The sequence below is a fragment of the Thalassophryne amazonica genome, chromosome 3, assembly GCF_902500255.1.
Source record: "Thalassophryne amazonica chromosome 3, fThaAma1.1, whole genome shotgun sequence".
In the NCBI taxonomy this organism is placed as follows: Eukaryota; Metazoa; Chordata; class Actinopteri; order Batrachoidiformes; family Batrachoididae; genus Thalassophryne; species Thalassophryne amazonica.
In genome coordinates this window covers 31,244,170-31,271,632 of record NC_047105.1, presented here as the reverse complement: position 1 = coordinate 31,271,632, position 27,463 = coordinate 31,244,170, and the positions used below count along the sequence as shown (strand labels likewise).

Sequence of the window (27,463 nt, the reverse complement as noted above, 5' to 3'; positions counted from 1 at the left end):
AAAACATCTCAGAATTCAAAGAGTCCAAAATAAGTGATGTCCGAACACGGTCCTTCTCACTCCTCCTCCCCGTCCGTGTCAAACTGAAGGTGAGACGTCTGCTGACGAGCAAAATCCAGGTCACTTGGAATGTCCTTCAGTTGACCTATGACCTTGGTTTTGAGGTCCGCCACAGCGGTGTGGACCAGCTGCAGTCTGGTTTCTCTGAGGGAACGTCTCACTTTGGCGCGCCGGTTCTGAAACCAGATCTGAGAAAGAAATTCTGTTTTATTTAAGTTATGATGTAATGCTTACAGCAGTTTCTAATTTACTTTAACTGAATCTCAAACAGTGCGTGTGTGAATCTTTAAAGTGGAGATGACACTTCAAAAATTAGGGAAAAACTGATATAAATAGCAAAATATACATACAGTATAGTAAGTTGAAAGTGTTTTTATTCATTATCACTGAAAAATAAAGTTTGTACAGCTTCTCAAAAGTGTGTTTATTGGAAAGCGCGCTTGCAGCGCTCCTTCAGCGGTCACGTGATGCCGTGACATCACAGAATGGAGAGTCCCGTCTTTGTCTGTTCGATCGACAACAGGAACAGATGGATCTCAGCATGGACAGTGACGAGATCAAGATCTTTTCTGACTCCTCTTCAAGTGTGGATTATTTCTGACTCGGATCCTGAGACTGTCGCAGCAGTGATTAGTCCCTACAGATTGGAGCCGTATTTTTCGGACGAACATTCAAACCAGGAGCATTCTGGCAGCGAAAATAATGCCGACGGTGTTTATGGCGGAGCCGAAGCAGAGGCAAGAGACGTGCCAATTCCGATGGATTTTGAAAGGCTGCAGAATATGGAATGGAAAGGGAGGCTTTGATTTTTGTTGCTGCTGTTTATAACACTCTAATTACTGTATAGCATTTTCGATTCGAGCGTGTTTACTGCCTTTGTTATTGTTCCGGAGCTGTGATAGTGTAGCTATTACTTGCGGACCACCGTCATTACCTTCGGGTTTTTGCCGTTTTCGAGTGCCTGGCATTGCATTCATCCGTGTTTAGTTATGTTATTTTCATGAAAGAATAGGAAATAAACGGCGAAAGTTTCGAAAAAGATCGCCGAAAACAACAGTGAACGTGCCGGCGCCGTGTTTACTACATAAGTTCCTTGACCATTTCAAGATTATTGTGAACATATTATTTGGGGTTGACATTTTATGTGTTCCTGTGAGCAGTGAGAACATGGAGACAGTAGAGGAAAGTGTCTGCTGTCGGGAGCAAATGCGTGTGTGCGAGCGGAGCGAGCGGCAGCCGGCCATTTCGTGCATCACACAACACCGCGGCTTTCGATCAATCTGCCTGGACTTGAAAAGGCTAAAACCTTTTGCCCTTGTGTTTGTGCAATATGCTGCGACACACTGGTCAGGCATATCGACAAACAAGTCCCTGAGAGCTGTGTTTAATCAAAGTTTCTGCCGCTAAACAAAGTGTAAACAACGGCCGCCAGGCGTGCAAGCCGATACGATCTACACGTAGTGACGTATTTTAGGCTTGGTGCTCAGCGGGAAGCTGGTCACGGGGCGTGCACATTTTTCAGTGGCGGGACGTTCAAATGTTATATATAACGGGAGAACCGTGTACACTTTCCTAAAACGTTTAGGTTGTCCGAATTATATAACCTTTGTTACATGTAATAAGACTATGTTGTCTTTAAGTGTCATATCCACTTTAAAGGACGTCGCATGTGTTTTAATGTCCCAGTTAGCAACACAACATCAAAGTACTCATGACTGTAAATCTCCCTGCACACATGCGCTCAAAATTAGTGGGTTTTATTCCTCTCCTGATGCGAGGAAACAGGTGCATTTCCGGAAAACATCTCACTCGGCAATTCTCTGCATTTCTCTGCGTGTGACGTAGTTAAGAACAAAACAGAAACATCCCAGACAGAGACAGATAGAGGGAGACGAATGCAGTTCTGTCTGATAACGAAGCTTTGGACCTTTTCTTTGAAAGCAGTGGCTGATTTACAGAGATGACACACTTCACCCCGAAACACTTAACTTTTTCAGTCTGTCTAATTTTGGAACTTAAAGTGTCGTGACGCTGATGTTTGTACCACAGCTGCTGGTTTACTGCTGCTGTGATCATGGACATGCCTGGACATGCAGATGTATGTCTCCTATTTGAAAAACTTAGAAGACGCTATTTTCAGGAGCTAATGGACTATCTAATGTGCCATGATCCAACAGAAGTTGAGATGAAGGCAGAGCTGCGACTGGACATTATGTGCGCACCCGCTTAATGTCAGAACCTCAGAACCTGAGCGCGAGTGGACCTGGACATTATTCTCTGGCCAAGTGGAACTTGAAAATGATCTCTGGCTGTGGCTCTGAGTAAGGACAAGTGGCCCGTTCCATGGCTGGCGATTGCAATTGCGAGATGCTTGCTTGGGGGCTTGTTTTTGTTGTGGACTCATTTGGAAATCTTTACACTGGGGTGAGTGGAATGTTAATTTTTTTTTCATCTTTTGCTTTGTGTTCTTTTCAATGGAGCTTTCAATGAAAGTATATTTTTACTTTGAGTGTGTTTGTGTGTGTGTGTGTGTGTGTGTGTGTGTGTGTGTGTGTGTGTGTGTGTGTGTGTGTGTGTGTGTGTGTGTGTGTGAAGGTGTGTGTGTGTGTGTGTGTGTGCGTGCGTGTGTGTGTGCGCACAGCAGCTGTATATCAGTAATCACATAATCAGTCATAAAACTGTCAATCTCTATAAGGAACTTTTAAAAAGAGAATTAATGTTGAATAATCCGGCTCCACCGCGACGCGTGGAACTCCTCACGTCTGTCTTAATGTGCTGAAAAAGTGCTGATGTCCACGTCTTTTCACAATTCCTGTGCTAGTCAGACAACACACCGGATCAAGACAGCGGCCAGTTTAGAAATGAACGGCACATTCCACTGTTACAGGAGTTTTTGTCATGGAAAGTCCATGACAAATTTGTCATGCGCGGTGGAGCCGCATGGCGCAAAACAACGCCGTGATGAAGCCTTCCAGGACATGTTGGGTCATGTCCAGCTCAGGCACAATCACAATCGGATAATCACACGACTGAAAAGCAACCGGAATCCATCTGAAATCCACCTGAAAGCCGTCCTGTGAGACCAACACGGAGGTGGTGTTGTCCCGCGTAATGAACGGCTCCATGGCACGTCGCTCCGCTTTTCTTTCCATGAAAAAAACTCCTGTAACAGTGGAATGTGCCGAAAAAGTGCTGATGTCCACGACTTCTGCCTTTTTGTGAAAGTCAGACGAGGTCCCGGATCAACAAAGCCTTCACGTTGGAAATGATCTGGTTGTTTCAGCGGGGTGTGAGCCTGTCGATCAGCGCTGGGAGCGTGGCGCGCTCTCAGCAGTTGTGGGCCGTCCTTAAAGCAGCAGTAACACTCCTTAATCTGTATAATCCCCATAAAATCGTCCCTGAAAGCCAAGGTCAAGTTCCCGGCAGTTCTGCTTGAATCACACATGACTTAAATGCAGAACGCCATCCAATTATCTGCTTCAGCTGCAAGTCGTCCAGGTTGCACGTGAGCACCAAGCACAGGTGCTTTCCATGATGTTGATGAGGGTGAAGACTCTTCAGCCAGCACCTTCTTCACAGACAAATCAGCCCTCATGCCACCTGGAGAGCAAAGAAAAGAAAAGAACACCAAAACATCCAGCCACGCCCCCCCCAACACACAACAAACATATTAAAACACTGAAACTTGTTTCTGTGTTGTTATTTACACAAAACTTTGATGTTTAATGAATGATGTTTAATATTTTTGAGAAAAATAAGCCATTTTGAATAAGTATCCCATAACACTATAACCTATAACGGAATCTGTTAACGTTAGATGCAACACTCGCCTTTTTCCAACATCTATTGATTTGTTGGTGCTGATAACATATATTTGCATGTATCCCTGATATTCATGCCCTGTCATAGAGTAGGGGTCTTAAATATGTGTAGCCTTTTCTGGATGTGTTATTGTCAGCGGGACACCTCAGTACAGCTCCCCCAACCCAAATTGTCTTCCTACGGCCATGCATTTATACCAATCAATCACAAATATTTTGCTTCAGATCCTCCATCAAGGCTTCTTGGATGTTGAGATAGACAAACAAAATTTTTTGTTAGTTTGTTTACGATGAGTAGCCCATTGTCATTATAGTGCTGCTCCAAACAAGCAAGTGACTCAGTGCAGTTGCTTCAGTCAACAGGACAAGATCATAACACGAATCATTCATTCATTCATTTTCTTCTGTTTATCCGGGTCACGGATCACAGGTCAGGGTGGTTGTTCATGAAACTCTGGGGAAATATTAGTTGTCATAAAAGCAAGACCACAGTCATTTTTAGTGATAATCCAAGTGTGGCAGTGCACAGTGGGCAACTTGTAAACACCGCAAGAAGGTGAAGGTTTCAAATCAGCTCTGGACCTTCCTGTGTGGCGTTTGCATGTTCACAAGCCTGAGTCCATGTGTATTGTACAAACCTGGATTCTGTCCTCATCCAGGTCTAGTCTTTGTGCCAAATGCTCCCTCAGCTGGATCCCGGGATAACAGTTCATCTGGAACACTGTCTCCAACATGGTCACCTACAGAGGACAGACACATTGAACCAACCCTCTTTCTGGGAGTCACCATGACTTGCTTATATGAAGCCTGGCTGAAGCCAACTGTCATCCTGCCTTTGACTGAAGCCTGTGCAGTTGCGTACACATTTAGTCATGTTGCAAGGCAGAGATGTTGCTTTAATTTACACATCTGTTTTTATCTTAATGGGTGTTGAGGGTCCTAAATTTAAATAATTTGGACTTCTGGTTCTGTGCTCCTCTAATGCCGCGTTCACACCGGGCGCGACGCGAGCAACAGCGGCAACAGCGGCGACAGGTTGCCATGTAATCCCTAAGGAAGGACGCAAAGTTCAAGCCACAGAACACGACGCGATGGACGTGAATGAAGCGACGCGAATGAAGCGATTTTGAGCGATTGGCAAGTTTGTGGCACGATATCGCGTCGCGTCGCCCTCCTCCCCAAGTTGAAAAATATGAACTTTTCATCTTGTCGCTCCGCGATGACCAATCAGGGACTGGATATGTAGTGACGTGGAGATGTCTGGAGTTTATACTTGATGTGGACATGTCCTGTGTCTGGCAGCCAGCCTGTGAGCAGGATATATGTCCCTTTTGTCCTTTATTTCGCAATTATGACAGAGTTTGAGGAGAGAGTGAGCAGCAGCACCGCAGCAGCAGCAGCAATTTCTTTTTCACGTACGCGTGAACGAATCGTCCGTGAAGATAATTTTATTAACTACACAGATGTATAATAAAACAAATGGTGACTGGTGTATAACACAATGATGACAGAGTTTGAGGGGAGAGAGAGCGAGGAACCACAGGGCAGCCAGTTTTTTTCTTTGTTTACATGTGCACGCGCGAATGAATCGTCCGTGAAGATAATTTTATTAACTACACAGATGCGTAATAAAACAAATGGTGACTGGTTTATAACACAATGATGAGAGTTTGAGGAGAGAGAGAGAGCAAGGAACCACAGGGGCAGCCAGTTTTTTTTGTTTGTTTGTTTGTATGTGCACACGTGAACAGAGCAGGAGGTTCTCAAACTGGGTCCTGGAGAGGCAGAAGTACCGCTGAAAGCGGCCGTCATCCAGATGCAGTTCCTGCAGCAAATGACGAAACTCCCCGATTTGGGAACGTCTCATGAGGATATTATGAACCCAGCGACAGTTTGTCAGCTATCCACAACAAATACAGCACAGCAACTCGCTCCGTGTGATCAAGGTCCGCCATCTTGACTGGACGTTGAGCGGAATGGAAGCTCCTCCTATTTGACGATGCAGGCGAATTTTTGCAGTGAAAGTTCCCGCCCAAGCAGAGCGACACACCGGGCGATGGTGGCGTGTCCATCGCCAGGCGAAGGAAGTGAATTTGTGGCGTCGCGTTGCGTACGGTGTGAACGCGGCATAAGGCTGCCACAAGCAGTCATGATCAGATTCAAGTATTTCAGTCATGTTATTTTGACACTGTAAACAGGCCTCCCTTCCGGTACTCCAGTTTCTTAGATGAGGTCCTAATTGTTGAGGATTTCAACATCCACATTAATAAGCTTTCTGATCACCTCAGCAAAGTGCTTATGGACATTGTGGAAATCTTATCTGAGTTACCTTAATCTGCAAACCCCTTGGATTAATGAGTATTTACATGATCTCAAACACAAGTGTGGAGTGTAAATGAGAGCCTTTCATCTTACATGGCGCGATGGCATTTTGGAAGACAAGCATGTATTACTGACTGCTAAGAGAGCCTAATTGTTGGGAAAGTGTAGGTACACGGACCCACAACAGGGGGCGCAAATGAACGGACAATGGAGTAGGTCAAATAACAACACTTTACTGTTGTGAATGTGCACAACAAATACAACAGATTACAACAATAGACAAAAGTCAATTTACAAAGGTGTCGTGTGGGCAGGCTCGAAGATAGGAGACGCCTGTCCAAAGCAGAACCGGAACCACACGATTTCCTCCGCCACCAGACCCCGGGAATACTGGAGCCGCCAAGTCCCGAACTCCCAGGTGGCCACTGCCTCCGCGTGTCGGACCTGGTACTGCTGGCGAGGAACAAAAAGCAATTAAATGAGGGCGCGTTTGCACCCAGGAATCCGTATGACAGGAAAGCTACCTCCACCTCTCGTTGGAAAAGTAGTCCACGAAAAAACGCACAAAGTTATAATGAATACTGTCGAACAGTTAGCTGAGGTACGTTACCTTCCAGGTAGAACGATATCTCGGCAAAGAGGTGGAGGCGTCGTCCTGCTGATATTCCCCTGCTGATCAGATGATGGGTAACAGCTGTTGCAGGTGATGCGTGACAGCTGTCACCCTGGCTGCTCCTGTGAGGCGACTGCGCCCTCTCGTGCCTGAAGCCCGCACTTCAGGCAGGGCGCCCTCTGGTGGTGGGCCAGCAGTACCTCCTCTTCTGGCAGCCCACACAACAGGACCCCCCCCTCAACGGGCGCCTCCTGGCGCCCGACCAGGCTTGTCCGGGTGGCGGCGGTAGAAATCGGCCAGGAGGGCCGGGTCCAGGATGAAGCTCCTCTTCACCCAGGAGCGTTCTTCGGGGCCATACCCCTCCCAGTCCACCAAATACTGGAAGCCCCGGCCCATCCTACGGACATCCAAAAGCCGGCGTACAGTCCAAGCCGGCTCGCCATCGATGATCCGGGCAGGAGGCGTGCCGGACCCGGAGTACAGAGGGGTGAGGTGTGATGTGGTTTTATCCGGGACACATGAAACACAGGATGGATCCGCAGTGAGGCCGGAAGCTGAAGCCTCACCGCGGCTGGACTGATGACCTTAAGGATCTTAAATGGGCCGATGTAACGGTCCTGTAGCTTGGGGGAGTCCACCTTGAGGGGAATGTCCTTTGTGGATAACCACACCTCCTGCCGTGGCCGATACGCAGGGGCCGGGGCCCGCCGACGGTCTGCATGGGCTTTTGCCCTCGTCCGGGCCTTTAGCAAAGCAGAACGGGCGGCACGCCACACCGACGGCACTTCCGTAGGTGGGCCTGGACCGAGGGCACACCGACCTCTCCCTCAACCACCGGAAACAACGGGGGCTGATACCCCAGACATACCTCAAAAGGGGAGAGGCCGGTGGCTGAAGACACCTGGCTGTTATGAGCGTACTCGATCCAGGCCAAATGGGTACTCCAGGCCGCCGGGTGCGCGGCAGTCACGCAGCGCAAAGCCTGTTCCACCTCCTGGTTTACCCGTTCTGCTTGCCCATTGGTCTGAGGGTGGTACCCGGACGAGAGACTCACCGTGGCCCCCAGTTCCCGGCAGAAGCTCCTCCAGACTTGCGAGGAGAACTGGGGACCGCGATCGGAGACGATGTCTGTTGGAATCCCAAGCAGCCGGACGACGTGGTGGACCAGGAGGTCCGCTGTCTCCTGGGCTGTTGGGAGCTTCGGGAGGGCCACGAAGTGGGCCGCCTTGGAGAACCGGTCCACTATCGTGAGGATGGTGGTGTTGCCTTGGGACGGCGGGAGGCCCGTGACAAAATCCAGGCCGATGTGGGACCAGGGGCGATGAGGCACAGGCAGCGGCTGGAGTAGGCCTGGTGCCCTGCGATGGTCAGCCTTGCCCCTGGCGCAGGTGGTGCAGGCCTGGATATAATCCCGGATGTCGGCCTCTAGGGACGCCCACCAGAAGCGCTGCCGGACAACTGCCACGGTTCTTCGCACCCCTGGATGACAGGAGAGCTTGGAGCCGTGACAGAAGTCCAGGACTGCAGCCCTAGCTTCTGGTGGGACGTATAGTTTGTTCTTCGGCCCAGTTCCGGGGTCCGGGCTTCGTGCCAGGGCCTCCCGGACGGTTCTCTCTACGTCCCAGGTGAGGGTGGCCACAATAGTGGACTCCGGGATGATGGGTTCCGGTGGATCCGACAACTCCGCTTTGACTTCATCTTCATGTACCCGGGACAAGGCATCCGATCTCTGGTTCTTGGTCCCGGGACGGTAGGTGATCCGGAAGTCAAACCGGCCAAAGAACAGTGACCAGCGGGCTTGCCTGGGGTTCAGCCGCTTGGCGGTCCTGATATACTCCAGGTTCCGGTGGTCAGTGAAAACCGTGAATGGCACGGACGTTCCCTCCAACAGATGTCTCCACTCTTCAAGAGCCTCTTTCACCGCAAAGAGTTCTCGATTTCCAACGTCATAGTTCCGTTCGGCCGGGGTCAACCTGCGGGAAAAATAGGCACACGGGTGAAGGACCTTATCGGTCTTCCCGCTCTGGGAAAGCACAGCTCCTATCCCTGAGTCCGAGGCGTCCACTTCAACCACTAATTGGCGACTAGGATCGGGCTGCACCAGAACGGGTGCAGACGAGAAGCGCCGTTTCAACTCCTTGAACGCGGCATCGCAACGATCCGACCAGGTGAAGGGGACTTTTGGTGAGGTCAGGGCTGTCAGGGGGCTAACTACCTGACTGTAGCCCTTAATGAACCTCCTGTAGAAATTTGCAAAGCCGAGGAACTGTTGCAGCTTCCTACGGCTAGTGGGTTGGGGCCAGTCTCTCACCGCCGCAACCTTGGCCGGATCAGGAGCGACGGAGTTGGAGGAGATGATAAACCCCAGGAAGGACAAAGCTGTGCGGTGAAACTCACACTTCTCGCCCTTCACAAACAGCCGGTTCTCCAACAACCGCTGCAGGACCTGACGTACATGCCGGACATGAGTCTCAGGATCCGGAGAAAAGATGAGTATATCGTCTAGATATACGAAGACGAATCGGTGCAGGAAATCCCGCAAGACATCATTAACTAATGCTTGGAACGTCGCGGGGGCGTTTGTGAGGCCGAACGGCATGACCAGGTACTCAAAGTGACCTAACGGGGTGTTGAATGCCGTCTTCCACTCGTCTCCCTTCCGGATCTGAACCAGGTGATACGCATTTCTAAGATCTAGCTTAGTGAATATTTGGGTTCCATGCAGGGGCGTGAACACTGAATCCAACAGGGGCAACGGGTATCGATTACAAACCGTGATTTCGTTCAGTCCCCTATAATCAATGCATGGACGAAGTCCGCCTTCTTTTTTACCCACAAAAAAGAAACCTGCACCCATCGGGGAGGTGGAATTCCGGATCAACCTGGCGGCTAAACAGTCCCGGATGTAGGTCTCCATTGATTCGCGCTCAGGTCGTGAGAGGTTATACAGCCTGCTGGACGGGAACTCAACGCCTGGAACCAAATCAATGGCACAATCGTACGGACGGTGCGGGGGAAGGGTGAGCGCCAGATCCTTACTGAACACATCTACAAGGTCGTGGTACTCCACCGGCACCGTCCCTAGATTGGGCGGGACTCTGACCTCCTCCTTAGTCTGGGAACCGGGAGGAACCGAGGAACCTAAACATACCCGATGGCAGGTCTCGCTCCACTGAACCACTACCCCAGACGGCCAATCGATCCGGGGATTGTGTTTTAACATCCAGGGGAACCCTAGAATCACGCGGGAGGTAGCAGGAGTCACAAAAAACTCGATCTCCTCCCGGTGATTTCCTGACACCACCAGAGTTACTGGTGCTGTCTTATATGTGATTGGAGGGAGTAGGGAGCCATCTAGTGCCTGCACCTGCACAGGCGAGGTAAGCGCCACCAGAGGGAGCCCTATCTCCCTGGCCCATCTGCTGTCTAACAGATTCCCTTCAGAGCCCGTGTCCACCAGTGCTGGGGCCTTCAGGGTTAAATCCTCATAAAGGATTGTAACTGGGAGTCGTGTGGCAATGTGGGTGTGTCCCACGTGAATGTCTCGGCCCACCCCTAGCCCAGTTTCTAGGGGCGGGCGTTGGTGTTTAACCGCTCGGGGCAGTCTCTTACCTGATGCTCTATCGAGCCACAAACAAAACATGCTCCGCGGGCCAGCCTCCTCTGTCTATCTGGTGCCCTAAATGTGGCCCTGCTCGTGTCCATAGCTTCGTCAGCAGGGGGAGCTGTAACCACACGGAGCGTAGGGGCCGTGGAGCGTGGGGAGGGCGGAACGCGGTCGGAACCGGAAGGGAGAGGGACGGCGCGTGCCCGGCCACGCCCTTCGTCTCGTTCCCGACGGCGTTCTTCTAACCGATTGTCTAATCGTATAACGAGATCGATAAGCCCATCTAAATCCCGCGGTTCGTCCTTGGCCACCAGGTGCTCCTTTAGGACCAATGACAGTCCGTTTACAAAGGCGGCACGGAGGGCAGTGCTATTCCAGCCGGACCTCGCAGCCGTGATGCGGAAATCGACTGCATAGGCAGCTGCGCTCCGGCGCCCCTGTCTCATTGACAGCAGCACGGCTGAAGCGGTCTCTCCTCTATTTGGGTGATCGAACACTGTTCTGAACTCCCTCACAAACCCATCATATGTCTGAAGGAGCCGTGAATTCTGCTCCCAGAGCGCTGTAGCCCAAGCGCATGCCTCACCGCGAAGCAGGTTTATTACATAAGCTATCTTGCTGGCATCAGTCGCGTACATGACAGGACGTTGTGCGAAGACAAGCGAACTCTGCATAAGGAAGTCCGCGCATGTCTCCACACAACCTCCGTACGGCTCTGGAGGGCTTATGTATGCTTCCGGGGAAGGTGGGAGGGGGCGTTGAACGACCTGTGGAACGTCACTGTTACGCACAGGGTCGACAGGAGGGAGAGCCGCAGCAGCGCCCTGAGGGCGCGCTTCCACCTGCGCGGCGAGAGCCTCCACCCTGCGGTTAAGGAGGACGTTCTGCTCGGTCATTAAATCCAACCGAGCCGTGAAAGCGGTGAGGATCCGCTGCAACTCACCGATCATTCCTCCTGCGGACGCCTGTGCGCCCTGTTCTTCCATTGGCCGTTCAACAGCCGGTTGACGCCCCTCGGGATCCATGACGTTGGCCGAGATATCCTGTTGGGAAAGTGTAGGTACACGGACCCACAACAGGGGGCGCAAATGAACGGACAATGGAGTAGGTCAAATAACAACACTTTACTGTTGTGAATGTGCACAACAAATACAACAGATTACAACAATAGACAAAAGTCAATTTACAAAGGTGTCGTGTGGGCAGGCTCGAAGATAGGAGACGCCTGTCCAAAGCAGAACCGGAACCACACGATTTCCTCCACCACCAGACCCCGGGAATACTGGAGCCGCCAAGTCCCGAACTCCCATGTGGCCACTGCCTCCGCATGTCGGACCTGGTACTGCTGGCGAGGAACAAAAAGCAATTAAATGAGGGCGCGTTTGCACCCAGGAATCCGTATGACAGGAAAGCTACCTCCACCTCTCGTTGGAAAAGTAGTCCACGAAAAAACGCACAAAGTTATAATGAATACTGTCGAACAGTTAGCTGAGGTACGTTACCTTCCAGGTAGAACGATATCTCGGCAAAGAGGTGGAGGCGTCGTCCTGCTGATATTCCCCTGCTGATCAGATGATGGGTAACAGCTGTTGCAGGTGATGCGTGACAGCTGTCACCCTGGCTGCTCCTGTGAGGCGACTGCGCCCTCTCGTGCCTGAAGCCCGCACTTCAGGCAGGGCGCCCTCTGGTGGTGGGCCAGCAGTACCTCCTCTTCTGGCGGCCCACACAACACTAATAATCTGATTTAATTAGCAAAAACAAGTATAATCCATAATCAAATAGCAGCTGGTTTGTTGTGTGACTTTACAAACTGTTCTCATGTACGCATTAAAAAATTGAGTAAATATATAAAACTACATAACACACATTTAAAGCAACTCTGTCATAGTGTTAAATTATTAAGAGTCTTAAATCATGTTGACTGTTACTTTACACTACAATAGAGATAATTTAACACTAATTTGAACAGATCCATACGATGACTGTCCTTGAAGTGTGCTATTCTTACTAACTAAATAGTTAGATAACAGTTTAATATTTTCAATACAGGAAATACGACACATTTGTTAATGTAATAATAATACAATCACTGGTAAAAATTCAGTTTAAAGACTAAATTTTAAAATAACCGCAAGTGTGTAAGACATCAAGATATAGCTTTATAGTAAGCTACAGGCTAAGCAGGGTTATCTTAACAGGCATATGGTATAAGAATTCTGAATTTGATAAACCTTGTAAATGGGAAACCTGAACTTGAAATTATGTAATTTTAGATCTCACTTGAATGCCCAAAATGAAAACCAAAATATAAATAAATAAAATCCATGTTTTCTTTGTTGATTTTCTGTGTGCAACAAACATTTGTCAAGAGACATGTAGTTGAAGAAACAGTTCTTGGGATGATTTGGATTAAAGAATGGTTATTATGTCTTTCCCTAGCTGCTTCCTCCTTTTTTTCCAGGATAATATCCAGTCATTCTCGGTCAACATGGGATACATAGTCCCATCAACTGGTTCTGAGACTGCACCAAAGTCTCTTCCAGGTCAGTCGTGTGGAAAACCTCCACAGGGAGGCGTCCCAGCAGCATTCCAATCAAATCTGCAAACCTTCTCAACAGAGTCCTTTCAGCATGATGATAATCTGCTCTAATCTGAGCTCCTTCCAGATGTCAAGACACCTCTGTAAACCTCACAGGACATGCTGGACTTAATAACTGGGGGTCAGTGGTCACAGATGGATGTGTTTACCTGGTTCTTGCTGAAGGCAGTTCGCGGTCTGCGTCCAACGTACCAGTTTGACGTCAGTCTGGAGGAGGTCAGACGCTGAGGATGATGAAGATGCTGTGCAGAACAGAAAGCGTTTTTGCTGGTCTTCTCTGCTCCAGTGTCTGGATTCATTCAGAAAAATTAAACATTAATAGTGAGAATCTTTTCACAGTGATAAATACAGGGATTAAAGCAAAAATAAATAAATAAATAAATAAATAAAATAAATCTTCTGACTGAAATTTTTGTCACGGCCAAATCATATTCACAGCTTCTGCTTTTTCATAGAAGCCATTTTTGATCAAGTCCTAGAGGTTAAGGTAAAACAAGGTGGAGACAGCAAAGAAAACGATCAGAATCAACAGAAATCTATGAAAATACTAAAGACTAACGTGTTACCCCCGTGGGGATCCACGGGCTCTAGATTGGGTTATGTTTATACAATAGGTAGAGGTAGCAGGAAAAAAACTGTACTCATTTCTATTCCAACAACTTTCCATTCATGACACAGAAGTCAAGCCTCAGTGATGACACAATTATATAAACTGTGAAAATGTACACAGTAAACTGATTGAACAATATTAAATTAAATGGATTTGAACTGATGTTCAGTAGTAGAATAAGTTTGTCATTCACAGCTCTGTAGATTCAAAACAATGAAGTTCCAGATGATATGAGGTAAAATAATCCATTTTAAAACATTATGTCAGTGCTGTTTTATCATGTATCAGTGAGAATGAAACAGCTCAGATTGAATTAAGAGAATACTGAACCAATATGACACTTGAAGCACTGGGGTCGGAATTTGACTGTTTCATTGTCATTTTAAGTCATTCACAGGCATTTTCAGGTTGTTCACAGTAAAATCAGGTCACATTAAGTGAATGGGTGACTGGCTTTTTAAACGTAGTCAACACACGGAAAACACACGATCTGTCTTTCAGCAAAAGCTCAGAATCAACAGGAAAACCATCACTTCACGAACACAAGAAATTCAGGAAATAATATTCTTTCAAGAATCAATTTTTACCAAGAACTGACCCTTGATAGTTTTCTTTGTGACAAGAAACATCCCTGGAAGTTGTTGCATTGACTGCATGGACTTTTGGGCAACTTTGTGCTGGACCGTTTTTTTGCAGTTACGGAGGAACTGTTTTCCACATGAAGCAAACCTCAAGACGTCATGACACCAGAACCATTCAATTTCCTCACAGAGTCCGAGAAATAATCTCAGAGTTCGTCCTTTTCCTCCAGACGTGACCGCTTAAACTTGTGATGATCAGAATCAGAAGAAGTTTATTGCCATTGCCAGTGAACAGGATTCACAGACTAGGAATTTGCTTCGGTACAATGGTGCAACATTAAGAAGAGATAAAATGCTAAGATAAAATATAACATATGTGTCAAAATAAGATAAAATATAAGATAAAAAAAGAAATATGAAATATCAAAGGCTGTGTGCAACAGAAAAACAGTGCAGTGGGAGGAGCAATTAAAAACCAAAGTACATTGTCTAAAGTGACCCGTGATAAAATGATAAAGTGACAGAGTTAAGCTTAAGGTGACTGAGTTATGAGGTGTTCATGAGTCTAACGGCAGAGGGGAAGAAACTGTTCTTATGGCGGGAGATTCTGGTCCGGATGGACCGTAGCCTCCTGCCCGAGGGTAGTGGTTTGAATAGACCGTGTGCAGGGTGAGAAGGGTCAGCTGTGATCCGACCTGCTCGGCCCAGAGTCCTGGAGACGCGCAGGTCGTGGAGAGATGGAAGGCTACAGCCGATCACCTTCTCAGCATAGGCCACAATGCGCTGCAGTCTGTGTCTGTCCCTGGCTGTGGCCCCGGCGTACCACACCGTGATGGAGGAGCAGAGGATGGACTCGATGATGGCCATGTAGAACTGCACCATCAGCTGGACAGGCAGCTTGGCCTTCTTCAGCTGCCGCAGGAAGTACATCCTCTGCTGGGCCTTCTTGATGAGGGAGCTGATGGTTGACTCCCACTTGAGGTCCTGGGTGATGGTGGTGCCGAGGAAGCGGTGACAGACCACAGTGGTGATGGGGCTGTTGTGGCTTTCCTGAAGTCCACGATCATCTCCACTGTTTTCTGGGCGTTGAGCTCCAAGTCGTTGCTGCTGCACCAGGTCACCAGCCGGTCCACCTCCCTCCTGTAGGCAGACTCATCCCCATCCGAAATGAGTCCGATGAGGGTGGTGTCATCAGTCAACACAATGCCCACGTGAACAAGGCCAAAATCTCACTTTTGTTCAAAATGCTGGTGTCCAAATACTAAAACCTTTGAAAACACTGTAGGAAAAACCACAACTTACGTTGACTGAAGTTAAATACAATGTAAATGTCATAATTTGTTATTTTGTTATATTTCATGCCATTTGAAGTTACGCGTAGGTCACAGGCTGCTGCGCCCTGTAAACCTGCTGAAGTGGACACAGATCTGAAATCTGACAGTCATATCAGGGCTGTTGTTAAATACAGCAGCAGGACAAAATAAAGCCAATTCTTTTGAGGGAACACTTTGAGACAGCAATCCATGTCGTTATTACTGTAATTCACTGTATGTGGGGGTTCATGCGTCCTCCATCGCCCATCTTCAGATGGTACAAAATGCTGCTGCACATCTTTTAACCAGCACATGTAAATATGAGCACATTTCCCCCATTTTAGCCTCACTCCACTGGCTGCCCATACAATTTAAAAGTATTTTGTTTTTAAATCCCTGAATGCTCTTGCCCCGCCCTCCCTCTCTGAGCTCCTGCACCCTTATGAACATATGTGCTCTCTCAGGTCACCTGATCAGCTGCTCCTCAGTGTGCCTAAAACGAAGCAGAAGCTCAGACGGGATGGAACATTCGCTGCTGCGGCTCCAAAATGATGGAAGGACCTGTCTCAACAGATTAGACAGGCCTCATCTCTGTCTACTTTGAAATCTCCCATCTCCTATCCTTCAATTTTTAATATGTTTTCATTTATATCATGCCAAATCACAACAAATTTGCCTCAAGGTGCTTCACACAAGTATGGTCTAATCTTACCAACCCCCAGAGCAAGCACACAGGCAACAGTGGTAAGGAAAAACTGCCTCTGATGATTTGAGGAAGAAGCCTCAAGCAGACCAGATGCAAAGGGGTGACCCTCTGCTTGGGCCATGCTACTGACACAATTTACCAAACAATTTACAAGGGCAGTGTTGCAAAGCACAGTGTCAAAATCCTAACAATGTGTGGCCATACGGTGAAAAACAACATTAAACAATAACAATAACATTAAATTGTATCAAAAGTATAAAATATATCTAAACATTTCTAAAGAATCCCTGAGCACAGCATGAACATGTGATAGTTTTAGCATCAAGGTGAGACCAGTCATCGTAGACCTTATTCTTTCTATATGAGGTTATTATGAGGGTATTCCAACTCCCCAATGGCACCAGGGTCCAATTCTTTGGGCGAGTCTATTTCAGCATCATCTGAGTTGCTGGCTGGTGTTGGTCCGCCATCGTCCTCTCCATCAACTTCTGCTGTCTGTGTACAGATGAGCTGCTGGCTACAGGCTCAGCCTCTGTGCTCTCATCACTTTGGCTTTGATGAAGCTGTGATGACTCTGGTTTTTCATCATCATTTTCACTCTTCGCAGGGAAGACAGTGAAACCAAACTTGGTGAGATCTGCCTCCTCCAGCTGCTGAAGCTGCTCTCCCTGGTGACTTATCCACAGCTTCTCTTTTTCTTTAATGTCCTCCTGGTCAACACTCAGATTCCATGTGATTGGGGCTGTTCAGGGAGAGTCTATGCTTGACCTTTGATACCTAGTAAGACAATTATTTGATTTTATTGTTTTTATTGTATGGTTGTTATTTTTACTCATGTTTATGGCTTTTAATTGTCTTAGTTGTATTTTGTTTACAATTTTATGCGAATTATGTATTTTATGATGTTTTTGATTTTCTGTACAGTACTTTGGTCCACTGTGGTTGTTTTAAAGTGCTTACTAAATAAAAGTTGTTGGTTGGTCATAAATATGATGCCACAAGCTTGATGCACCTATCTTTGGGCAGTTTGGCCCATTCCTCTTTGCAGCTCCTCTCAAGCTCCATCAGGTTGGATGGGGAGCGTCGGTGCACAGCCATTTTCAGATCTCTCCAGAGATGTTCAATCGGATTCAGGTCTGGGTTCAAAAGTTCATTTTTCCCTCAATCCTGACAAGTCTCCCAGTTCCTGCTGCTAAAAAAACATCCCCATAGCATGATGCTACCATCACTATGCTTCACTATTGGGATGGTGCCTGGTTTTCTTCAAACATGACGTGTTGTGTGGGCCGCCAGAAGAGGAGGTACTGCTGGCCCACCACCAGAGGGCGCCCTGCCTGAAGTGCGGGCTTCAGGCACGAGAGGGCGCTGCCGCCACAGACACAGCCGGGAGTGACAGCTGTCACTCATTAATTCCTGACAGCTGTCACTCATTCTTCATCATCGCACTCCATAAAACCCAGACGTCATCTCCACCTCATCGCCGAGATATCGTACTTCATTGCGGTGAAAGAGGCTCTTGAGGAATGGAGACACCTGTTGGAGGGAGCGTCTGTGCCGTTCACGGTTTTCACTGACCATCGGAACCTGGAGTATATCAGGACCGCCAAGCGGCTGAACCCCAGGCAAGCCCGCTGGTCACTGTTCTTCGGACGTTTTGACTTCCGGATCACATATCGCCCCGGGACCAAGAACCAGAGATCGGATGCCTTGTCCCGGGTACACGAAGATGAAGTCAAAACGGTGCTGTCGGATCCACCGGTGCCCATCATTCCGGAGTCCACTATCGTGGCCACCCTCACCTGGGACGTGGAGAAGATCATCCGGGAGGCCCTGGCACGGAGCCCGGACCGCGGAACCGGTCCGAAGAACCGTCTATACGTCCCACCAGAGGCCAGAGCTGCAGTCTTGAACTTCTGTCACGGTTCCAAGCTCTCCTGTCATCCACGGGTGCGAAGGACCGTGGCAGTTGTCCAGCAGCGCTTCTGGTGGGCGTCTATGGAGGCCGACGTCCGGGAGTACATCCAGGCCTGCACCACCTGTGCCAGGGGCAAGGCAGACCACAAGAGGTCCCAAGGGCTTCTCCAGCCACTTCCTGTGCCTCATCGCCCCTGGTCCCATATCGGCCTGGATTTCGTCACGGGCCTCCCGCCGTCCCAGGGCAACACCACCATCTTCACGATAGTGGACCGATTCTCCAAGGCGGCCCACTTCATGGCCCTCCCGAAGCTCCCAACAGCCCAGGAGACAGCAGACCTCCTGGTCCACCACGTCGTCCGTCTGCATGGGATACCCACCAACATCGTCTCTGATCGTGGTCCCCAGTTCTCCTCACACGTCTAGAGGAGCTTCTGCCAGGAACTGGGGGCCACTGTGAGCCTCTCGTCCGGGTATCACCCGCAGACCAATGGACAGGCAGAATGGGCCAATCAGGAATTGGAGCAAGCCCTGCGCTGCGTAACGTCCGCACACCCAACGGCCTGGAGTGAACATCTGGCCTGGATCGAGTATGCACATAACAGCCAGGTGTCCTCTGCCACCGGCCTCTCCCCGTTTGAGGTGTGTTTGGGGTATCAGCCCCCATTGTTTCCCGTGGTGGAGGGAGAGGTCGGTGTGCCCTCGGTCCAGGCCCACCTGCGGAAGTGCCGTCGGGTGTGGCGCTCCGCCCGTTCTGCCTTGTTGAAGGCCCGGACGAGGGCGAAGACCCATGCGGACCGCCGGCGATCCCCGGGCCCTGCTTACCAGCCCGGGCAGGAGGTGTGGCTGTCCACAAAGGACATCCCCCTCCAAGTGGACTCCCCTAAGTTGAAGGACCGTTACATTGGACCATTCAAGATCCTCAAAATCCTCAGTCCTGCCGCAGTGAAGCTCCAACTCCCAGCTTCACTGCGGATCCACCCGGTTTTTCATGTGTCCAGAATCAAGCCTCACCACACCTCACCCCTCTGTGCTCCCGGTCCGGCGCCGCCTCCTGCCCGGATCATTGACGGGGAGCCGGCTTGGACAGTGCGCCGGCTCCTGGACGTCCGTCGAATGGGCCGGGGGTTCCAGTATTTGGTGGACTGGGAGGGGTATGGACCCGAAGAACGCTCCTGGGTGAAGAGGAGCTTCATCCTGGATCCGGCCTTCCTGGCTGATTTCTACCGTCGACACCCGGACAAGCCTGGTCGGGCGCCAGGAGGCGCCCGTTGAGGGGGGGGTCCTGTTGTGTGGGCCGCCAGAAGAGGAGGTACTGCTGGCCCACCACCAGAGGGCGCCCTGCCTGAAGTGCGGGCTTCAGGCACGAGAGGGCGCTGCCGCCACAGACACAGCCGGGAGTGACAGCTGTCACTCATTAACTCCTGACAGCTGTCACTCATTCTTCATCATCGCACTCCATAAAACCCAGATGTCATCTCCACCTCATCGCCGAGATATCGTACTTCATTGGAGGTAATATCCTCAGCCTTTGTGGTATTTTCTGAATCTGTCTATTGTGAGTGTTTGCAGGAGTACCGGTCCTTTGTTTGTGGAGGCTGTGCAGGACGGCGCTCTTTTTCCTCTGAGGGACCGCTGCAACACATATTGAGTGAGAGGTGGAGGTGGCATTCCCACCGTTGTTGTTACTGGGTGTGCACACACCTACACTTGACTGTCTTTGTTCTTCGCCAGCAGTACCAGATCCAACAGTTGGGGATGGTGATCACCTGAGAATTCTTTTTTTTTTTTTTCCTGATCATGTTCATTTTATTCCATTGCACAGAATATTTTACATAGGTTGTTAATTTTGCGAATGTAGTGCACTGCACAGTTATGTTTATGTACATTGCTTATTTACCTTTCACTAGCTGGGGTACCCGGCGCTGCCCAGGTTAACCTGTTTTAGACATACTTTGTTGTTGATACTTTGTTGATGCACCTTTGGCAGCAATTACAGCCTCAGGTGACAAGTGACAAAGTGACAAAGTTTTTATTCGGCACACAAAATATTCAGATAGTAAAAAATGAACAATTCCACAAACAAACACAGACAAAACTAGTGAGTCCGAAAGGGTGTGGGCTGAAGCAAAGCTTATTAGCGCCCACCCCTGCTAGTACAAGTCCAACAATTCTAATCAGTCTTATTTACATAAATATAAATTCACTACTACATGTCGACACACAGACATACACATCAATATACTATTCACTTATAATTATATTTATATAGTACCAGATCACAAGAAAGTCGAATCAAGGCACTTTACACCAGTAAGGACTAACCTTACCAACCCCCAGAGCAAGCACTAGGCAACTGTGGTAAGGAAAAACTCCCTATAAGGAAGAAACCTCAAGCAGACCAGGCTCTTGGGGGTGACCCTCTGCTTGGGCTGTGCCATATATACCTATATACATACGTATATACTTTACAAACATAAATATATACATACATATACACAGTCACTTATATACATATACATATACACCTACCCATATCTATATATCTACATACGCATATACATACCCCTCAATCGGAACAGACTCTGGACATGTCTCGGTAAGGCTTGGTTTTTCGCTCGAAATAAAGTTTGAATTGTAATGTAATTGACCAAATCAATGAATTTTAATAAATTTAAAGACACAAATAGAGAATGAGTTGGTTCACGATATTGTTTATTGCAGATGATTCGTATGGCTCGTTTTTGCAAAAGGAATATTAGATTGGTATTTGATTTGTAAGTGTTTCCCCATGACTCAACCTAAAAATTTATTCTCTGTTACTAACTCAATTTCCTTATTGTTTATAGTTAAATTTTTACATTTGGGTGCCTGTTTATTTCCAAATATAATACATTTAGTTTTCCCAAGGTTGAGTGACAACTTATTAGCGTCAAACCAAACCTTAAATTTTTCCAGTTCTTTCTCCACTATGTCCAGAAGCTGTTCAAGATTTTCACCGCTACAGAACACAGTTGTATCATCCGCAAAAAGGACACATCTCAGTGAACTCGACACCCAACTTATATCATTTATATAGATTATAAACAACAAAGGACCCAGCACTGAGCCCTGCGGCACCCCAAATTCACGGCTCCAGTATTCACCAGGTTCAGTGGCGGCGGAAATCGTGTGGTTCCGGCTCTTCTCAGGACAGACGTCTTCTATCCTTGAGCCTGCCCACACGTCACCTTTGTGGATTGACTGTAATTATATTCTGAGATTGTCTGTATTTCGTTGTGCACATTTCACAACATTAAATTGTTACTTTTTGGCTCATCTATTGGCCGTTCATTTGCGCCCCCTGTTGTGGGTCCGTGTCACTACACTTTCACAACATGACGCCTGGCATTCACACCAAAGAGTTCAATCTTTGTCTCATCAGACCAGAGAATTTTGTTTCTCATGGTCTGAGAGTCCTTCAGATGCCTTTTGACAAACTCCAGGCAGGCTGCCATGTGCCTTTTACAACCCCAATTCCAATGAAGTTGGGACGTTGTGTGAAATGTAAATAAAAACAGAATACAATGATTTGCAAATCCTCTTCAACCTATATTCAACTGAATACACCACACAGACAAGATATTTAATGTTCAAACTGATAGACTTTGTTTTTGTGCAAATATTTGCTCATTTTGAAATGATACCTGCAACACATTTCAAAAAAAGCTGGGACAGGGGCAACAAAAGACTGGGAAAGTTGATGAATGCTCAAAAAACACCTGTTTGGAACATTCCACAGGTGAACAGGTTAATTGGAAACAGGTGAGTGTCATGATTTGGTATAAAAGGAGTATCCCCAAAAGGCTCAGCCATTCACAAGCAAAGACGTTCACTTTGTGAACAACTGTGTGAAAAAAATAGTCCAACAGTTTAAGAACAATGTTTCTCAATGTTCAATTGCAGGGAATTTAGGGATTCCATCATCTGCAGCCATAATATAATAATAAGATTCAGAGAATCTGGAGAACTTTCTACACGTAAGCAGCGAGGCCAAAAACCAACACTGAATGCCAGTGAACTTCGATCCCTTGGCACTGCATTAAAAACCAACATCATTGTGTAAAGGATCATATCGGGTGGACTCAGGAACACTTCAGAAATCCATTGTCAGTTAACACAGTTCGTCGCTACATCTACAAGTGCAAGTTAAAAACTCATCCATGCAAAGCAAAAGCCATCCAGATTGTTACCAGCGCAAAGTTCAAAAGCCAGCATCTGTGATGGTATGGGGGTGTTTTAGTGTCCATGGCATGGGCAACTACACATCTGTGATGGCACCATCAATGCTGAAAGGTACATGCAGGTTTTGGAGGAACACATGGTGCCACCCAAGCAACGTCTTTTTCAGAGACGTCTCTGCTTATTTCAGCAAGACAATGCCAAGCCACATTCTGCACAGTAAACAACGTGGCTTCATAGTAAAAGAGTGCGGGTACTAGACTGACCTGCCTGCAGTCCAGACCTGTCGCCAATTGAAAATGTGTTGTGCATTATGAAGCGCAAAATATAGGTTGAAGAGGATTTGCAAATCATTGTATTCTGTTTTTATTTACATTTTACACAATGTCCCAACTTCATTGGAATTGGGGTTGTACTAAGGAGTGACGTCCGTCTGGCCACACTACCATACAGTCCTGATTGGTGGATTGCTGCAGAGATGGTTGTCCTTCTGGAAGATTCTCCTCTCTCCACAGAGGAATGCTGGAGCTCTGACAGAGTAACCAACAGGTTCTTGGTCACCTCCCTGACTAAGGTCCTTCTCCCCCAGTCGCTCAGTTTAGACGTGTGGCCAGCTCTAGGAAAGGTCCTGATGGATCTGAACTTCTTCCATTTCTGGATGATGGAGGCCAGTGCTCTGACATGCACTGTCAACTGTGGGACCTTATATGTAGACAGGTGTGTGTCTTTCCAAATCATATCCAATCAACTGAATTTACCCCAGGTGGACTTCAATTAAGCTGTAGAAACATCTCAAGGATGATCAGTGGAAATAGGATGCACCTGAGCTCAATTCTGAGCTTCATGGGAAAGGCTGTGAATACTTACGCACACGTGATTTCTTAGTTTTGTTTGTTTTATTTTTAATAAATTAGCAAAAAAAAAAAAAAAAAACTTTTTCACATTGTCATTATGGGGGATTGTGTGTAGAATTTTGACGAAAAGAAATGACTTCACTCCATTTCGGAATAAGCCTTTAACATAACAAAATGTGGAAAAAGTGAAACATTGTGAATACTTTCTGGATGCACTCTATGGCCGTTTGGCAGCCCAATTGAAGGAAATCCGTTGTAGCGATGGAGAACTTTAATCCCTGCAAATAACTCATGAGGCAGAGAAATAAGTCTTTCTGGGTGTTGGATCTAAAAATACATTAAATAATAAAATACAAATTTAAGTTCAAATTTGACAGGAAACCAGCTAAATAATTCAATTCAAAATAAAAATATGGAAATGTAAGTATAAAGAACATACTCACACATTGTGGCAATTCAAACTGTAACACAAGGAATTTAATAATTTATATTGTTGTTTGCATCTAAAAATTGTTACTATTTATTTGTATTACATTTGTAAATTTTCTCTTAAGAAAGAAAGAGTTCAGATTTCGATAAATTATTTCTGTGAGTAAGTGATGCTGCACTTGTTTCATTCTTAACAAAACTTTGAATTCTCATTTTTTTACTAAAGTGCTTTTACTGTTGAAGAAATTATAATTTTTTCTCCATTTTCAAAATACTTTTTCCTCAATCAATTTTACTTCTTTAAAGATGTAAAACTGAAATTTGACCATATGTGGAACATATTCATGTTTATGTTCCATGTGTATGATGTTGTGTAATGCAGCTAAACATATGTTATTACCTCCGCCAAGGAGGTTATGTTTTCGTGGTTGTTTGTCTGTCAGTCAGCAGGATAACTCAAAAAGTTTTGAACGGATTTTGATGAAATTTTGTGTAGTGGTTGGAAATGACAAGAGGAACAAGTGATTAAATTTTAGTGGTGATCCGGATCACGATCCGGATCCCGATGCTAACGCGTTAGCATGTCTATGGCATTTTCAATGTTAAAAGTTAGCATTAAGCAGTTGCAGCTGTCATCACGTTCAGGGGGCATTTGTTTTCAAATTGTAATATTTCTTAAATTTATTTTTGTTGAAATTTTGTGGAGTGGTTGGAAATGACAAGAGGAACAAGTGATTAAATTTTAGTGGTAATCCGGATCATGATCCGTATCCCGATGCTAACGCATTAGCATGTCTATGGTATTTTCAATGTTAAAAGTTAGCATTAAGCAGTTGCAGCTGTCATCACATTCGGGTGCATTTGTTTTCAAATTGTAATATTTCTTAAATTTATTTTTGTTGAAATTTTGTGGAGTGGTTGGAAATGACAAGAGGAACAAGTGATTAAATTTTAGTGGTAATCCGGATCATGATCCGTATCCCGATGCTAACGCGTTAGCATGTCTATGGTATTTTCAATGTTAAAAGTTAGCATTAAGCAGTTGCAGCTGTCATCACATTCGGGTGCATTTGTTTTCAAATTGTAATATTTCTTAAATGTATTTTTGTTTATATATTAATAATGTAATTATTTTTATATACAATTTTAGAGAAAGAGACAAAAAGAAATAGATCACTGTGCAAAGGAAGGAATCTCTTTAGGGTCAGTGACCCTATGGCCTTGTTTAGAGAAGTGTTTCATAAATGTTAAAAAATTCATATATTTGCAGTTTAGTTGAATAATAAATTTAATTTTGTCTCTTATTTGTTTTTGTCTATAAGCACATGCAATATCAATATCAGTGCTCAGATGACAGTAGCTTCTGGGAAAGGTGCAAGTTGCAATAAACTGTGATGCCAAGCGCTAAGAATACATGCTATTCAGTCACACCAGATGAAACTTTTTTTTACTACTGAGCAAACATCATTGTTAGACTTTTTTAGGTTCAATGATTCCACGGCGTGTAGATGTTATGGCGTCAGTGACCCCATGGCCTATGCGGAGGTTTGCACTCTCTGAGTGCTTCTAGTTTATGTAAAAAATTGTTTATTTATAATGTATTAATGATTTATACTTTGAATTTGGAGAAGTTTTGGAAACAATTATGGAATCCTGTGAGGACAATGAATGAATAAATAAATGAATTAAAAAATTAATAAACCCTACATTTACATGTCCTGGGTTCACACGGAATTTCAATTTTATTTGGGTCAAATGCTAAAAGGCAATCAATGGAAAAGCTACAAATCCTTCATTTGTTGTCCGTATGTATTATAATTTAAACTTCAGGTGTAATGAATAATATAAATAAAATTCCCTTGCTTTTATTATTTAAATAAATATATATATATTTAAAAAATGTCATACATATTAACATCACATTTAAAATGAATTGTGTAGTAATCAAACTACTTTTAACCATATCTAAAATGAAATGTTCATTCACTTTTCCACATCAACATTTCAGTTTAATTAATTCTAAATTAAAAATGCAAAATAATAAAGTGATGATTTTGCATGTTATGTTTTCCTATATTAGATAAATAAGTATCTCAGGCTTTCCACAAAAAACAAACAACAACAACAACAACAATAAAACAGAAACTCAAACAAACAAAACCTGCCTTTTGGTTCCCTACAAATATGTAGTTGTTATTTGTTTAATCAAATATAATGGATACATTTTAATATTTTTTGAAGCATTTCTCCAAATATGAAAACAAAATGAAACTCTATGACATACATGAAGGTAGAATAATCAGATTATTTTATACAATATTACAGATTTGATGGCACATCCAACCAGTTTGTTGTCACATCTTTTACATCCTCAAAAAGTCATATCGTCTGCAAACAATTTTGACATTTTGTCACATTTAGACTTTCAAAAAAATTTATTTCAGTTTACAGAAATCTAAACCATTTGTGCTTTTGTTCCTTACCTGTCCAGGGTCGGTGCAGTGTCAGGTGGTTTTGAGTTGTCGCTGGGTCCAAACCCAGAATCTGGTCTACGGAAAATGCCAGTCTCCTCTTTGCTGTGTCAGGAGCCAAAGTTGATGCCATATTAATGAAAAACAGATTGATAAAGAGCCCAGAGAGCAATGAACAAGCCAAAAAAGGGGAAGAAGACGGGAATCCAGGTTGGTTAAAAATGGACCTGAGAAGGTGACTGGATGCTTCAGTCCCAGCAGGCAGTTAAATGGGAGTGGAGGATTTAAACTGGCCACCAATTAGAATTAAGCAGTGTTTTTGTTCATGTGAATGAGATTCCCCGAGGAGCCACACAGTGGATGAGAAAATGCTAATTTAAATGTTTGCTTAGTTAATACCAGAAATCTGCAGAGAGAACAAATTGACAGAAATAATAATAATTAAACAAAAAAAGATATTTACCAATATGTGTGTGTTTGTATGTGTGAGATTACGACAAAGAGTGTTTTAGGAAATGACTCCAATACAAAGCACAGTCGCCTTCTTTTATTCAGAATTACTAAAGTAGAAAATCAGTTTAGTTTTCACACTAAAAATACGCCCATCCTTCTGTTCCGAGTCCACGGGTGAATTCAAACTAATAACAATAATAATGATGATCCAGCGAGAGCCGCTAATGCTATTAGCCTATTATGTGTGTGCTGTGATGCAGATGAAGCTGGAGGCGCGTGAATGCAGGTCGAAGCAGCAGGGAGGAAGAGCTTTTCACAACCAGATTAGCTGCTAATGAAGCCTCGCGGTTAAACACCACACTTATTTATTTATCCCCACAGGCCCGCAGATGCACGTCACTGTCACGCCAAAAACTCAGCCCATTTTCAGTCATCAACTCAAACCAATTAGGCTGCACTTTCCTGCCACATGTGGACCATCTCAGAAGGGGCAGCTTCTGACTACCGCGCATGCGCGCACATTGATTTATGGGTTCAGATGTATCCAAATGTTACAGAAGACCAAAGGTGTGTTCCATTATTTTTCTTAAAGAATATTTTATTAATTATTTTTGACATTATTTTTTCTCCCTGTTACCACATAAGTATCGCAACCACTACGGCCTGCCCCTAGTGGTTGGAATGTGTCTAACTGTAATTAGGTTGGTTAAATGCAGAGGACAAATTTCGCTGTATGTATGCATGTGTACAATGACAATAAAGACTCTATTATATTATATTATATTACGGCATTTGCTTGAGTACTTCTGTGAAAAACCATCAAACTCCAGTTAATACATTTAATAATAATATAAATAATCACAGGTTTATACCTGTGATTACAGGTGTA

At 45.8% G+C, this 27,463-nt stretch overlaps 1 protein-coding gene across 1 annotated transcript; it reads right to left on the bottom strand.

Annotated features, from left to right (window-relative positions):
- Positions 1-32: 32 nt before the first annotated feature.
- Positions 33-26,326, bottom strand: LOC117507891 (homeobox expressed in ES cells 1-like). Its single transcript, XM_034167657.1, has 4 exons — positions 26,134-26,326; positions 13,172-13,311; positions 4,520-4,621; positions 33-248 (listed from the first exon to the last, which is right to left on the bottom strand). Exons 1-4 carry the CDS (start codon positions 26,252-26,254, stop codon positions 57-59), a joined length of 555 nt encoding a protein of 184 aa, XP_034023548.1. The 5' UTR covers positions 26,255-26,326; the 3' UTR covers positions 33-56.
- Between the last annotated feature and the right edge of the window lie 1,137 nt (positions 26,327-27,463).

Coding starts and splice junctions, on each gene's coding strand:
- LOC117507891 (XM_034167657.1), bottom strand. CDS start 26,254: ATGGCATCAACTTTGGCTCCTGACACAGCAAAGAGGAGACTGGCATTT. Junction 13,312..26,133: donor ACTGCACCGACCCTGGACAG/GTAAGGAACAAA, acceptor GAATGAATCCAG/ACACTGGAGCAGAGAAGACC. Junction 4,622..13,171: donor CTGCCTTCAGCAAGAACCAG/GTAAACACATCC, acceptor TGTCCTCTGTAG/GTGACCATGTTGGAGACAGT.